Below are 16,579 nucleotides of genomic sequence, written 5' to 3'. Positions count from 1 at the left end.
AAATGCAAATACTAATTCTCCATCTGCCCAAGCCATTTCCTCAGGGCAGGATCTGCTAAGCAAACAACACTAACTACTCAGATACTTGACAGTTATTTTGGCAGAGACCTGTTAGGGATTTTGCTTTTCACAACTGCTATTTGGCAAAAATCAGTATTTAATTTTGCAATGATTTGCAATCATAATTCTCCTTAGAACTAACATTAACTTTTTGTAATCTATTTCACATGGGAAACCAACTTAAAATTTTAAGGTTATCTACAAAATTAAGGGCCCTCATAATTCTCTCACTTCAAAAGTCTCTCAACTTTGTCTCCTACTGTAAGTCTGATCCCTCTCAGTTCTTACTGAAAGCTAAATACTGCCCAGGGCCTTGAGGTGATGGTAGTTTTAATGGCAAGCTTGTTTCACAACTCAAGCATCAAAGGCCACCCTCACCTGATGCTTGGCCATCTCCATTCCCTCCAAAACCACCGTCTTAAAGTCCTCCTGTTTGTCCTGTGGAAGGAAAGAGGAGAACTTTCAGACTGCATTTCATATATCAAAATCATACTTTGCCGTGAAGGCCGTGCGGTTGCTTGGTTGGGTGCTGTGCTTCAGATGGGAAAATCACCCGTCCCCAGAAAGTCCATAGCCCAAAAATGGCAGACTCTGGAGCTTGTGTGGCCAAGACACTGTTTGACAATAACAGCGCTGCCAGTTTGTTCCTCTGTTTATTGCCAGTAGTGCTGAAGGAGGTTTTTAAGCATGTTTCCTCCAGACAACAGAGCCTGAGCAACATCATACTGCATGAATCTAAGCATTGGTCAGAGTGCCCTAAAGGAAAACTAAGACCCACTGGAACATTTTGCTCAGAAAGTTATTTCCAAGAAAAACCCACAGCTACATGTAACAGTATTCTCCTCTACACAAAGAAGAAATGGCCTGGAAGTCAATACTCATTACTTCATGTTTACCTCATCATACCCCTAGATACAGTTCACAATGTGCAACTGCTGCCGTGACTAGGGGGTTCCAGGAAATTCTCTGTTATTGAACCATACTGGGAAGTCCTGACTTCAGATATCCATCTCAACACACATTACTTACCAGCATTCATATTTTATACATCATATGTAATTTGTAATTCGTGCAGAGATTGTCTGGAGCATGACAGCTTTCTAACAGGTATGACAGCACACTACAGCAAACGGCAGGGTTAGAGGCTATGCCCGACTAGCAGTCAGTTAAAACTGGTTATTCCTTTATATATGTGAGAAGAGAAATTTAGTCCCATCTTCATGGTTCCAAAACAATTAAATGAGGAATGCAGATGTGCTTCAGATACTTGTTTTATCCCCTATAGTTCTCAGCCTTGCTTGAATAGTTCAGATCTGCCTACAGCTGTTATCCCTAAATTTTATGTAGCCACTTATATGTCAGTAGTTTCTTTAGTCAGTAAAGACATTAGAGATTGTAAATTCAGCAGCTACAGTAAGCTGTCAGTGCTACAGCCCTGAAAATGCAATCTGTTTGGAGGGAAATCCAAGAACGTAGCTTCAAAGCTTTCTCACATACCACTTCAAGCTTCATCCCTGTTTCCCTGCCCACCCAGCAACCTTTCCTGGTAAAGCACATGCCCAGGGGGGCTCTGTTCTCAGAGCGGGAAGAACAAAGTAGCTGACAATGTTCTGTCTCTGTGGCAGCAGAAGAGAACTCCCAGGGACAGGGCTTGGCCAGCTCCTGCCAGGTTCATTACTGCATCAGGTCCCACCTCACAAAAACTAGGGTTTAAAATACCTACCTCATGCACCAACATAACAACTCCAATTCCACTCCCACCCTAGAGACTGCAGCCAAGATCCCCCAGAACCATTTCTACTGCTCTCTGCCTTCACTTCATCATGACTGCTTCAGAGAAGGAACACAGCCCTCCTTGGCCCTGCAGAGTCCCAAAATTCTTGGTTCTGTTATGTTTAGGAATGCAAGTTTTCTGAATGTTTAAATGTGATTATTATTAACAAAATTGCTTTTCTACTTCTAAAGGTTGTTATACTAGTACCTACATATGTGACTGGCTATCTGAAAGTGATTTTGTGTTACATATATTAGACAGTGAAGCATATTTTACTTTTTTCTCAAATAATACTAATAATAATTTTAATTGGGAACTCCAAAGCCACCGATCATAGTCTTTTATTTGACCATAAAAGGTTTGGGGTCTTTTGGTTGGTTTAGGGTTTTTTCAGCTTATGTACTTGGCAGTCCTGAGGCAATGGCTGGATTTCGTGATCTTAAAGGTCTTTTCCAACCTAGCTGATTCTATGATTCTGTGTGATTTTTCCCTGATGCTGACTTGAGATTACTCCAGTGGGAATCCCTCACACCAGATAAACAATGAAGAATGGAAAAGAGTTTAAGAAAATATCCAAAACGAAGCAGTGCTGTAAGTTACTGTACATGAAAGTTTTCAGTGAAAAGCAGAACTGGAAGAAAGCAACGTACCTTTGCTTTTTTGCGCAGCAGTTTTGCTAGACGCACCACATATGGTTTGAATTCCCTCTGATGTGTTCCCTGTCTTCGTACTTCCAAGCCTGAATCATCAGACGCTTCCGGAATAAAAGCCCAACGATACCTGTCATAACACAAGCAGACAGTATCCTTACTGAACATGTAGCTTTTTCTTCCAGATCAAAAAATATCAGTGGATGAGGAAATGTAGTTAAGTATCAAAGAAAAGGCTGGGGCGGGGGGGGGGGGGGGGAAGGTGCCGGGGAAAGACACACACATGAGCAGAACCCATCCCCACAGGAAAATCAGACAAGAAAGAACAGGAGAAGCACATTCTGAAAAGCGGGAGGTGAAACCCCCAAGACACTGTTGATTTCCTTTAGAGTTTCTTTGAAGTATTTAAGGATATTAAGAGTAAGACAAGGCAGTGAAGCTAAAACAAGTAATATTCACATCTTCATTGTGCGCAGGAGAACTGGGGGGCAATTTTGAATTATAAAGTATGTAAGTTACATAGAACGTTTAGCTGTGTATTTGCAATGCTTATGTAGCACAAAAAACTTCCTCAATATACTTTGTTGCTAATAGAAACTCATTTATTTTTACCTATTCATAGACCAACAAGACCAAATGCACCATTCCATCCACTCCCATGCCCTCCAAGGTAGCAATCCACAGTAATGACCTAAATAAAATTAGGTTGCCTAATAATGGGGATTAGGACAGCTTGGAGAACTGAAGGAATTATGAGCCAAATCCCCAGAAAATAAAATAAACAAAGGAACCCTTAAGATTAGCTTTAGATTTAGAAATAATACAGGGCGCAAACAGACACAGTGCATGCAAATCCTTCCACCCTCTAGTGCACAGGGGCATCTCTTAAGTAACAGGATAATCAGAGGTGACCAAAAGCATAGAGAGCTGTGCCAGGGCAGCAGCTCTCACATGGTCACCACTGAAGTGAAAACGAACAGACAAGCCACCTTCTTTTGTCCTTGGTGGTCTCTCATTTCCATGGTCTTCAGCAAATGACAATTGTTTTACACCTTTCTTTTCCCCAACAAAACAGGATTGCAGAGGCACTGAGGAAGCAGTGGGCACACATAAACATGAACTGACCAAGGAAAAACCTATGGGGTCCCCTTCACAAGCAGGTTTGTTGCAACATCTTTGAGACAGATCATGCAGGAGTAATTTAAGTGAGTCATGCTGAGATGACATACAGTCCTCTGATCTCATGCATTAGTCACTGAGACCTGTGGGTGTATTTTGAGTTCTTAGACATTACTGCAACTAAATACTTGAAAAAATAAGATACTTGAATAAATCACTATTACTGATTAGCTAGCAAGTGTGGAGAACCTCTTGCCACATGCTAAATCAAACCAGCCTGAACACGTTTGGTGGGTAGCATCATTTGCTCTGAGGGCCACTTTGACACTGGGAGGGAGTGAACTGTGGGCTGGCCTGGGTGAAGGCCAGAAAAAGAAAGGAAGTAGGAAGACTTTTTATATACTAGAATTTTATTATCAAAAGGCATGGAGAAACATCTAAGAACTTAAATGACAGTATCTTCTACTTACATCTGAAACTGAGGCAGGTTTTCAGATGGTAAAGCCAGGGCCAAGTCCAGAAATTTGCAAGCGGACAAGTAGAGGTTCAGCCATCTCTGACTGTTGTAGGACGTGGAAAAACCATTGCCGCCTGTGTACGTTGTCTCCAGACCAGCAACAGATGGACCAGAAGTTCTAAAATGAATGATAACAGGCAGGTGAGTCACAACAGCCTTCTGCCATTATGGGAACTTCATCTTTCTTACTTGCCTTTATGAACATCCAGCCCTTTATTTACCAACTTAATCCTGAATCCATAAATCAAAGCAGAACTTTAAAATTGAAGTCATGTTGATATTACTTTGTTTTAGGGAAAAAATTCTTTAAAAGAACAAAGAGAATCTAGGAAAAAAAATGAGGAACAAGAGTTGGGCAAATAACTCCTCCTGTCCTTTTGAGAAGTCTGATTCTACTGCTAGCACTGACTGAAATTGGATCTTACTGTGCAGAAGGTAGATAGGATAGAAATGGACAATAAAACAAAAAAAATATCTACCTCATCCTTATGTCTAACACTAGAAGAAACCACATTTTTATTTAGACAAAGAAAAAAGTGCATCAGTCTCATTCTAAATAAGCGTATGATATAGAAAAGCTATGAAGTCATACCATGCATATGCTAATTGCAGAAGCAGTGTCATTTTAGGCAGAAAGACACTGTAAGAACTAACATACCTGTACTGGATAATATATCTTCATGATTTATGAGCAATCTGACAGTGGAATTTTTTTGTTTTGTCCTGAACAGTATGTCTCTGGTACTGCAGCCAGGCTGAACTACCCTTTGTCTTTCTTACTGGAGCTTGCCAATTCTAAGGCAAATTATACTAAAGGATGACCCATCATACCTGCCCATCAGCATGCCAATAGACTGTTATCAAGTTAAACAAGTGGGAAGTTTGTAAGTTTACCTGGAAATGTCTTCATCAGCAGTGAGCTCCTGTTCCATCAGTAAAAACACTTGCACCTAAAGATCAAATGCTACATTTTAATACCATTTTTTATGGACTGTGACTCATGAAAATTCTGCAGGGATGTCTGAGTAATAAACCTTAGAGGAACTGCTTGGAGCTTTATTTCCATTCCTGGATGATGAAATAACCCCCTTAACTTAGTAGACACTGCACCCTAAAGCTCTTTCACATCCTACATATAATCTGAGTAGCACAAGGGACATAAGAAACTGGCTCTTGACTAAGAAAACTCTTGGAGACTTTTCCTCTCCACTACTTGGAAAAAGTTGAGTCGAGCCTTGTATAAATCTAGTTACAAAATTTCAGTCACAATGTGATCTGAATGACCATCAAATGCCAATACAACATGGATTCTGACTCCTCCTTTACCTGGGTTCTCGTCCTCATTGCTGGAGAAAAAAACCTGAATGATCGGGCAAACAGAAACGTGGAAAACTGAACAGATTGTGAGCGTGAATGGTGAAGAAGGCACACATACGTAGGCAGAAACTGAAGTAGGAGTGAGCAAGAAACAATGAGTGCAAATGTAAATTTAATTCAGGAGACATTTGAACAGCTTAATAGCATAAGCCAACAGATACTCTATTTCACTGCAAAAACCAGTCATTAGGACTATGAAAACAAGGCAGCTTTCAACTTGTGTCCATTGTATGTTTACACACACAGTACCTAGAAGGGATTTTCTTGAAAACATTGAGGATGAATAAGATTATGTCTCAAATTTGCACCAGTTCTCCAAATCATGAGTGCTAACTGCAACTCACCAGTTCAGTGATCATAGTTGGCCAAAGCGAAGTAAGGTGCTGTGGAGACATTCGCAAAAGCAATACTCTGAAAAACAGGAACACTTGGGAATGAAGGGTGGGCACCTGTGGCAAACGGAGACTTTCTACCAGCCTTTCTGAAACAAAAAGCCAAGAAGTTTTCCTCAGTTCAGAGTAATTCCAACTCACATTTTCTCCTTCCATCATTTATTCTCCATTTTTACATTATTTTAAGTATCTGCCATGTTACTGTTTCAGTACTTTGCTACAGCTTTACTCTGTCAACATAAAAAATAACCATTTTCACCAAGCAGCGGACAAAAGAAACCTCAAAACAGCGCAGTTGCACATTTTGATTAAAGTTCTCCAAATAAATGGAATGAGACATCTGGGAGTTTTGCTCATCTTACAGAGTTTCATTACAAAAAGTGGAGTTAACAGATTCCAAACAATCTAACAACAGCCTGAACACCAAGGATATATTGTTACTATTAAAGGGCTGCATCATCATAGTACAGTGGGCATTACAGAGGGACAATATGTTCTTATTTAATCATAACCACCTCACCTCTAAGCGTTCAACACATACAGAGGCAGATACATAAGGAAATTTTTCAGTCAAACACATGCAGTTCAGACCAGTAAAACCACCCGATATCCTGAATATAGTAAACTCAGCTACTGACTTAACTGAGGGAAAACCATAAAACTCCAAAGAATAAATCCAAGAACAAATGGAACAAGAAAGATGATGCAACTGTCTTTCCATATGGAGGAAAAGACTAAAGTGTCTGCACTGGTAGCACTAAAAGATAATATAGCTAGAAGCTGCTGCTGCAACTATTTGCATCATCTTGGAATAAAACCAAATGGCTCCCATTCCCAATCTCTTAAAGGTCACCTGAAGTGGTATTCTTCAGTGACAATCAGGACAGATAAACAGAACAGCAAAAAAGAAAAACAGAACCACCAGACAGAGAAGTCAAGAATTCAAAACTTCAAGTTCAGCCCTTCCATTTATTCTGAGTCGGTAGGTGTTTATACATTGGACACTCACGTCAAAACCCATGTTGCAGGTACCCAAGCATATTGATCAAGGTATAAACTGACAGATCAGTGAAATAACCTGGATAAAAATCAACTGGCAATAATGAAGTCTCTGTAGTTCCTAATTGTCTAAGACTGAGAACATTCTAACCAAAACATGCAGAAACTTTGCATCCAGCAATGGGAACAGTACTGCACACTGATATTCCAGGGGAGAAAACTACCTGCTGTTACCCTGTCATACAAATATTCTTTAGTTCACAACAGAGTTCAGAAGTCCACTAAATGATGTATTTTTACTGACCTTGTATGTCTGGAAGGTATTTCTGGTATTGGTCTATCTCACTACTAAAAATTGCAAAAGCCAGCCTCTTCAGTAGCATAGCACGCTGTTCCAGCTCTGCTTCTCGATTAGCGAACAGATTGAGTGAACTGCTCTGAGCCACAGCCACTCGTGCTGAAAGAGAAAACACATAGTATAGAGATGAACTTCAAAATTTCCCTTCTGTTTCACTCTACAGCACAAATGACTCTTACTTCCTTTGCATTAATGCAGCTCAAAAGCAGATACTAAGATGTTGTATGTTCTGCAATTTGTATTTTTAACCACAGTGATTTAAAAATGCATGTTGATTCAGGCTGGGTGGGGGTTAAAAAACTCTTGTGGTAAAATACTGGAACAGGTTGCGCAGAGAGGTGGTGGATGCACCATCCCTGGAGACATTCAAGACCAGAGGCTGGATGTGGTTCTAGGCAACCTGATCTAGCCGAAAAGGTTCCTGCTCATTGCAGGGGGGTTGGACTAGATGACCTTTGAAGGTCCCTTCCAACTCAAATTATTCTATGATTCTAAATCTTGTAAGTATACACAGTAGTGCCTGGGTTTAGGGGTTTTTCAGAGAGAGTTTAGACTTTTTTTTTTTAACACACATTTTGCAGGTACAGGTACTCGGATGTTTAGAATGTACAGAATCAATTTTTCCTTAAGCAGAGCTAGTGTCAGATCTTTAAACAAGCAATCAAATAAAACTTCAATAAAAAATAATCCCACATGGTCTGCTTAGTCAACTTAGCCATACAGGCAAAATTCACTGCGTGCGAGGATGGTCTCAAATTCTCTCACTTCCAGTTATCTTACTTATGGAACTCCAGAGACAAATAGTTGAAGAAAACATGAAAACCACTGAACAAACAGATTGAAATTAATGTTGAACAAATGTTTTCAGGATATTTTTCCCTCTTCTAATGTTTCCCATCAAGAAAAGTCACTACTAGATCAATAAATACTTACTCATCAAATCTCTGAATGTAGTTTTATCATGTGTCATCAAATTATCCATAATTGCTCTCCAACTAAAAGAGGAAGATTGTACACAAATCAGAAGAAAAAAAAAGCACAAACTTAAACAAATATTTACAGAGCTTTTTCTGCTCTTTTAATACAGGCTAAGGCTTCCAATTCAAACTTTCTAACACATACGTAACATTTACTTGGTGCAATCTGATCTGAAACTATAACTACAATTTCAAACCCCCTTCTCAAAGAAAATAATGGATGCTAACCAGAAGGACCTTGACAGGCTTGATATGTGGGCCCAAGTTCAAGATGGCCAAGTGCCATGTCCTGCACCTGGGTCAGGGCAATCCCAAGCATTAATACAGGCTGGGCAGAAAATTAATCGAGAGCAGCCTTGAGGAGAAGGACTGGGGGTATTAATGAATGAAGAAGTGAATACAAGCTGGCAATGTACACTCACAGCCCAGAAAGCCAACTGGGCTGCATCAAAAGAAGCGTGACCAGACGGTTGAAGGAGTTGATTCTTCCCCTCTAACTCCGCTCTCATGAGACCCCACCTGCAGTACTGCATTCAGCTTCCCAGAGCCCCCAACGTAAAAGGACATGGACACGTTGGAGCAAGTCCAGAGGAGAGCCACAAAGATGATCAGCGGGCTGGAGCATCTCTCCTATGAACACTGGCTGAAAGAGTTTGGGTTGTTCAGCCTGGAGAAGAGAAGGCTCTGGGAGACCTTAGAGCAACTTCCAGTACCTAAAAGGGGCCTGCAAGAAAGCTGAAGAGGGACTTTTCACAAGGGCATGTAGCGACAGGATAAGCGGAAATGGCTTTAAATTGAAAGAGGGGAGATTTAGATTAGATATTAGGAAGAAATTCTTCCCTGTGAGGTAGTGAGGCACTGAAACAGGTTGCCCAGAGAAGCTGTAGCTGCCCCAAACCATTATGCGATTCTATAAAATGTCAATCATTTTTTCTCATAGAAAAAGTCCATCTTGAAAGTGAAAAAAATAACTTGTGCATAGAAATACATCTTAGGTAAGCAAGTTTCACATTTCACATGGTAATATAAAACTGAGATCTGCTGGGAAATTTTGTTCTACTTTATACATGCTCTTGTGTAATGGTATACATAAAATTTGTAACAGCTATCCGTATGAGCAGGAAATAGAAAGTCTTACTGGTTAACACACGAAGCATCCATCTGGAAGAAACTGGAATCCATAAAAAGGTCAAATGCTTCCTTTTTCCATGCTCTCCTTGTATACTGATACCCACTAAGACTGCTTAATAACTGGACACAGGCCCGATAGCTGGATGCATTGTGAGCACTGAACAAAACAAACCAACAAAGAAAGTCAACACGAAACAATTTTGAATGGTTACTTTGTAGAAAGACTGACAGATATCTAATACTTGTCATGCCTGTTTCAACTTAAGTGTTACCCACCAAATTTCAACTGGCTGTAGAGATCTACATCAATTCAACAAGTTGTAAAAGATACCTGTGATTGCGGAGGTAGGGAACAACATAGTGCATAATATTTACAAGCAAAGGAATAACCCTCTCTTTTTCATCACTGTAGAAAACCATATCCAAGAGATGAGCCAAAACCTACAAAAAGAGAGAAAAATATGTTATCATGCACTCTCCAATTACTTTTTATCTACCTATTCAGCTTTTTTTTTTTAATAGTATCTTTTACTGAATATTCAAGTTTATGATAGAAGTGATCAAATTTCAGGTACTATACAAAATCCAGAGTATTAAGATCTCATCATTTTTAAAATTAAGGTAAAAACACAGAAGCATAAGCTCCTGCACAAAGGATTCTACAGATTAAGATACAAATATAAAAATGATCAAAGATTGACTGCAATTATCAACATTAAACAACACATAGCACTAACAACACACAAAGGTTGCCACCAAAAAAGTTTCCCATACTACACATCTGGAAGGCAACGCTTTACACCTCATCCATCTCACTGAATCTTTATAACTGGCTTAGTCACAAAGTTTTATATTTGTTACATGCCAGGACCCAGAATCCAGGTCATATCAGTGTTTCCCATAGCATCTTTTTACCTAAGCTTCTAGTCCAAAGCTTTTCACAATACAAAAGTTTATTATAAGGCAGTATTTATTACATCTGAAGAGACATTTACCTCAGAAAGTAAGGTCAATGCATGGACACTATAAACAGATGGAGTAATGTTTGAAGTTTCCATTGCTGGAGACAACATATCTAAATAAAGATAATAAAAAAATGTCCAAAGTTAGTTTTCTTAAGCCAATATTTACCTTACAAGCATATTTTAATAGCATATATTTTGAAGAGGTACAGACTTTGCCAGACACACTGTGTAAGACATGAATGCATGAATGACACAGAAGCATTTTTAATGTATCGAAATACAGCAAAGCTGTCATCTTTGTTCATTTTGGCCTGATAATTAATCACAGAATCCCAAGGGTTGGAAGGGACCTCAAAAGATCATCTAGTCCAACCCCCCTGCAACAGCAGGGTAACCTAGAGTACATCACACAGGAACTTGTCCAGGAGGGCCTTGAATATCTCCAATGTAGGAGACTCCAAAACCCCCCTGGGCAACCTGTTCCAGTGCTCTGTCACTCTTACAGTAAAGAAATTTTTCCAAAAAAATGTTTTGTTTAAAATAAAATTAAAATGAAACTACCTTCAACATCTGATTCTAAGTTGTTTCCATCAACCATAATCTTGGGGGAAGGCTTAACCTCTAAGTTTCGTCTTAGCCAAGTAGTCTGTTCCAAGGAAGAACCAGCAATTGCCCCAATGGCATCCACTATCTTGTGCGTTACATCCTGGTATGAGAAAGAAACCAAGCATTTTAAGGATTTCGTGCAGAAGGACTGTATTTGTTGTCCTGACCCATTCTGTAGCAGTATGGAACTGCTTTCAAATCACTTCTATATTATCAGTGATTAATAACTCCATAGAAAATGAGATCTTTTTTAACAGATTACAAATAGTATTAAGTAGAAGATACTAAAGAGCCATTTCTGACCACAGAACTGATGTATCAGATAATTCTGGTACATTCAAGCATTTATTGTTCAATATTTTCAAAAGTGATACACACAAAATACATTTCTTACCTGGAGATCCCTTTGATCTTTCTTATTCTCCAGGCTTGGGTTTTTCATAATGAACTCATTAAGAACACTGAAAAAAAGTAGATAGATTTTCTTCTCACAGTACATTATTCAGTAACTTTAAGGCCTAGGGCAAATCTAGATATATTTATGTGCACAATACTTATTTATTAAACCTTCAGTCACTGCTATTAACAATATTCTTAAAAACACCTTTCAGTTTTAAGTTAATTTTGATCATACCCTAATACTTTATCAAGAACATATTTTGCTAGACTATACACAAAAGTAACTTTAAAGACACTTTAATAGGGAAGATAAATTCCAGAAATTAAAGAAAATGGTCCTTGTAGCTTTATGCAGAAAACCACAGTTAACATTTATTTCTAACAATCCACAAACAGCTTTCATGCTGAGAATGAACCCTTTCTGTTGGCTGAAAATCTACATATACCTAATAAATAGTCATTGTAGTTATTTTCAAAGAAAAATCAGAAACTTTAGCCTACTGTTTGAAGAGCCTGAATTGCTTAAATAAACCATAAAGTAAGACTGTGGCTTATATTGTATTTTACTGTAAAAATTAATATATGTAAGCATTCCTCAGCTCTACCACTCAAAAATAAGTGCAGAGATTTGAAAACATTAAAATTTCAAGTATGATTTCATATATTTAGATTTGAGCTTATTTTGAAACTGCAAATATCAAGAGCACTTACCCAAGTATGAGAAATTGTCCTGGAGCTGGAAGACCAACCTGGATGGAATCTTTTAATAGAAGCAGCAGTGCTGCCCAGCTATCTACTAAGCTGGTCACTGGAATCCTAAAAAAGAGAGATAGATGCAATGGCAATAAAACCCGCATCTCCCCCAGGTATTCCCCATTTTCTTTCTATCTCACAATTCTCCTGTCAGATATTGTGAAATCCACATTCATATCGACTCTTTGGTTTTCTGTTTAATATTAGGCGCATACATCAAGTCATTAAGAAAAGGAAGAACAGTGTACTCTAAAGACATGCTTTTCAGAACAAGGTTGGAGTGGTACTAATCAGTTACAGCATATTTAAGATCAGCTATCCTTGGGCGGGGGCAGACTTCCTGCAGAATTTTCAGGTGAGGGAACAAAGGTGATGTAAAACGAAGGAAGTCACAAAATAAATTACTTTTTTTCTTTATGACACCTACAGTTCAAAACCATTCTTTCCTCATGGTTTATACTACACAGGTTATTTCTCATCCTAAGGATTATGAAAAGATGTAAAATATTCAAATTGACCATCTGTTTCTTGGTGACAGAAATATAATTTAACTTCTTGTCTTACCTTTGAGTATAGGCATAGAAAAACTGCAACATGCAGACTTCCAGTGAAAGATGTTTCTAGAAAAAGATAGAAAACCTGTGTCAAAAGGAAGAAGAGACTTTTTCTCCTCACTTCCCAGGGCAAAACTGATCATACTATAATGTTACTGCAGTGTCTGAAGATACAGCTTGACTCATTAACAGGATATTACAAGTGTCCATTCAGACATCTCTATAAAAATATATTTTGTTCCCTCTTTTCCCCACTTTTCCTCTTTGAAAAAAAAATAAAATAACCTGCTGCTATGGTAAGCACATGTTTGCTAATATAAGCAGTAAACAGGATTCTGGAATTGTTCAGTAAATGGTAATGACTTAAGGAGGTATGACTTCCCTTCAGAAGTTCATCCATCTATTAGATATTGTGAAAATTTTCCACATTGTACTGCTCAGCTTTGTGAATGAAGTTCCCACATCACCAGTGTTCTAAGCTTCAGTAAGAGGACACTCAATAAATCAATAGCACCTCTATAGTTTTCATACCTTGTCCTTTGCTATGGCTGGAGGCTGCTTCAAAACCTCTTTCACTGTTTGTATAACAGTCTCTGTTCTCATAACACTGATAGAGCGAACTAGCTCAACCAGTAGAAGTTGCTCTTCACCTGCTGTAGGAATAACCTAAAAGAATCAAACGTATGCCACAGATTATCATCATAGATCAAAATTAAAGCAGCTAGCCTCATGGGATTGAAATGTTACTCTCAGATCATCTAGAGACTTGGAATTACTTCTCTTTTTCTGAAGAATTCAGGAATATTATCCCTTCTAAAATTAACTGGTGGCTCCCTACAGTACAGCTGCTAATTAGAAATATAACTACTCTCCAGATTTCATACTATGTATTTTTTCACTGGAATGTCTCAATTTTCTTCTTCCTGCTGCTAAACAACTTGGGAGGTATTACCACTATTTGAAGTGACCATAGTAGTATAAACATACCGTTGTCCTGGAAGTATTTTTATTCTGCCTCCTTTCATTCCATACAAATGCAATAGCAGCCATGAAATGAACACCATGATTCATTGAAATTGGACCCAAAAGTTCAAGAATCTGCTGCCTCAAATTCTGAAATATGGAAGCAGAACACATATACCTTTAGATAACCATCTCAGCATTATGTTCAAAACAGCTAGCTATAAAGCCATACTTAGAAGGCAATTATCACTAGTTTTTTTATAAAAATGGAAGGATACACTCAGAGGGTTTATAAAGCCATAATTTACATCTGATGCTCTTCAATCGTATTATTCATGACTAGGACAAGGGAAGATAAAATACACTTGTTAAATCTGCAAATGATAATGAAGTAGGAAGCAACTGATAGAAAGGTACAGAACTAAAAATAATCTGACAAACTCAAAAAGCATCCTAAAGAAAGATACTGCAATAAAGCCTTGGTCTTTGCACACAAAGGTAAGCATACACATCAGTGATTCAGGATGAGAAACTATTTAGACAGTGGTGCTACAGAAAAAAGTCTTGGGATTATAGTGAATTACAAACTCACCATGATAATTTTGCAAGGAAGGGGAAAAGAGCATTCATAAACAGCAACACCTTATGAAAGGCATTAAATATTTCCCCTGAGGGAAGACACCATATACCATGTCCAATTTGGACACCTTACTTAGGGAAATGTACCACAAACTGCCAGAACTCAAACTACAAAAAGAAAGACAAGTGCTATGGACTATGACCTCCAACAAGGGACAGAAATGGGTTTGTATACAGTCAGGAGAAAATCATTAAGTTGAAATATAATAGTTATCAAATGCGTACATGGTAATTAGGAAGAAGAAAGGAAGATGATGCTTGTGTTTGCCATACACAGTAATGGACTTGCTTTGTGGCAAGCAAGATAAAGATTAAGAAGGAGGTGTGGTGGAGAAATCCTAAAAGAAAGAATATGATGATCTGGGAGACTGTAATATTCACTGCTGGAAATCTCCATAATGGATTTTTTAGGCGTGTCAGACGTTATTTAGGTACACGTAGGTCAGAAAAAGCATTTCCTGAGCATTGTCTTGACCTGTTTTCTGGGATAGGAAGACTTCAGACAAAAATGCACTTTATCTGTTTTCTGAAAGCCATTTTTACCTTGATCAGAGATATTTCAGTAGGAATTGTCTAAGCTTACAGGAAACTGCTATACATGATCCCAGAGCTTGCCTATACACTTTTTGCACCTGCAAAGCCCAGCTGCCAAAGCAACCTAGTTGTAGTGAAGCTTAAAAAGCTTGTTTAGACACACAATGCTATAAAATTCCACAATTTCATGTCCTTTAACCACATCCCTCAACTCCAAGGCAGCTAAAAAAGGCATTACCCGAAAGCAACAAGGTGAAAAAGTAAAGTAACCTATCCTGATACTACATCAAACAAGCTGAATTCAAACTGGACTTTTTAATATATAGGACATGTTGAATGCTTAATGAGCAGCTTTATTTTTTTTTCTAAGACGGATTTCATTTTCTTTATAGAAAGAAAGAGGTGAGACATTGTTGTCTTGAGTTGATATACTCAAATTGAAAAGCAGATTCAATACCCATTTGTAAACCCCTTGGGTTTGATTGGATGAGTAGATGAGGACAAAGGTATTAAAATTCAATTTACATTTAAGGCAATGGAATTTGATTTAGTTTGACAGAGGTTATTAATGAACAACTTAAACGACATTATCCCTGATATTCTGACCTTTGTTGAGCCAAGATTAATAGTGGTAATGGATGCAGCAGCAGCAGTTTTCTCTGAAGAATCTGCAAGGTGAAGGATGCTCCACAGCAAAGTCACAGAAGACATGATCATATGCAAGATAGACAGGATCCCATTTCGTGCTTCAATCAAGTGCTTCTGATCTACGTTAACCAAAAGCTATTGGATTCAAAAGGAAGAGAGGAGTAAAAGCATTAAATATCTCTATAAATAGCATAAATAAAACAGTGTAAATTTAGACTTAATGGTCATGGAAGATTTCAACCCTAACAATTTTGTTAAACATTTTTTCTATAATTCTTACAGTATGTACAGGTCTGAGTCTATTAAAAATAACAGTTACAGAATCTTTTGAATCAATTGTACAATATCAAATGTATTCTGAACATGTGAGCCCTCACGTTTATAGCAATCAATTCTGTATCATCTATCTATACCTTTACAAAAACAATTTCAAAATTTTAAGTGTAAAACTAATACTCTAGGCAAAATTATTTATTTTCACAGATAATAAATACTTTTCAGTTACTTTTGAATGAATGGAACAACAACAAAAAAGTAGATACAAGATTGCAGAGAGAGCAGGCTAAAAATTCTCTTGCAGAATACAGGCCAAATTCTTAACAGAATCTTTGCTAAGAATATCAGATCTAAAAATATTGCTTGACTAAAGACAAATCATGAATATACAGAAGGAACAGAAAGGGAATGTTTTGACATACTGCAAGATGAACACAGTCCCACCAGAAAAGTAACAGGTTATGCATCAGTCTGGGGAGTTTCACGAAATGAAGATAGCTCGCTAGACAGACGGTAGTTATTTCAGGGTAACCAAAAAAAAAAACCCAAATAACAAACCAACCAAGAAAAAAAACCACCAAGTATGTTTAGTAGAAAATAGCTTGTCTGAGCTGCATGTATGATCAATAAAAAAAAAACATACTTATAGCTAAGACAAGCTCTTTATTTGGTATTTCCCTCACCCAGATCTTCATATCTGCTAATATAACCGCAGTCTTTAATTTGACATGTACTACATAGACTCCCAGATAATTTTACCTGATGATACTGAGTTGATGGATCCAAGAGGCAGTAATGAATTATTGTTGTGATCCCTTCTAATAAAGTAAGAACCATGTCTGGGGGAGTGACTGATGCCATCCAAAGAGGCCTAAAACGAGATTAATT

General features: G+C 38.0%; 1 protein-coding gene across 8 annotated transcripts in view; it reads right to left on the bottom strand.

The window, feature by feature from the left end:
- Positions 1-16,579, bottom strand: part of DOP1A (DOP1 leucine zipper like protein A) — a 63,017-nt gene that overhangs the window by 1,859 nt on the left and 44,579 nt on the right. For 4 of the 8 annotated variants that reach the window (XM_062608275.1, XM_062608278.1, XM_062608277.1 and 1 more), the window contains 18 exons: positions 16,451-16,562; positions 15,374-15,550; positions 13,619-13,744; positions 13,163-13,297; positions 12,642-12,697; positions 12,036-12,140; positions 11,320-11,386; positions 10,881-11,025; positions 10,350-10,429; positions 9,686-9,795; positions 9,362-9,511; positions 8,180-8,241; positions 7,193-7,345; positions 5,842-5,978; positions 5,015-5,070; positions 4,074-4,238; positions 2,485-2,614; positions 439-498 (listed from right to left, as the gene is read on the bottom strand). In XM_062608275.1, the coding sequence (XP_062464259.1) occupies positions 439-498; positions 2,485-2,614; positions 4,074-4,238; positions 5,015-5,070; positions 5,842-5,978; positions 7,193-7,345; positions 8,180-8,241; positions 9,362-9,511; positions 9,686-9,795; positions 10,350-10,429; positions 10,881-11,025; positions 11,320-11,386; positions 12,036-12,140; positions 12,642-12,697; positions 13,163-13,297; positions 13,619-13,744; positions 15,374-15,550; positions 16,451-16,562 (2,026 nt within the window). Of the gene's footprint in view, positions 1-438; positions 499-2,484; positions 2,615-4,073; positions 4,239-5,014; positions 5,071-5,839; positions 5,979-7,192; positions 7,346-8,179; positions 8,242-9,361; positions 9,512-9,685; positions 9,796-10,349; positions 10,430-10,880; positions 11,026-11,319; positions 11,387-12,035; positions 12,141-12,641; positions 12,698-13,162; positions 13,298-13,618; positions 13,745-15,373; positions 15,551-16,450; positions 16,563-16,579 lie in introns of those variants that run through there. The other 4 variants (XM_062608280.1, XM_062608283.1, XM_062608282.1 and 1 more) reach the window with 2 other exon arrangements.

Source organism: Pezoporus occidentalis, unplaced genomic scaffold (genome assembly GCF_034315485.1).
Source record: "Pezoporus occidentalis ecotype Australia unplaced genomic scaffold, CSIRO_AGI_Poc_V1 ctg13, whole genome shotgun sequence".
Lineage (NCBI taxonomy): Eukaryota > Metazoa > Chordata > Aves > Psittaciformes > Psittacidae > Pezoporus > Pezoporus occidentalis.
The sequence above is the reverse complement of the archived record's forward strand: the minus strand, read 5'-3'. Positions and strand labels throughout refer to the sequence as shown.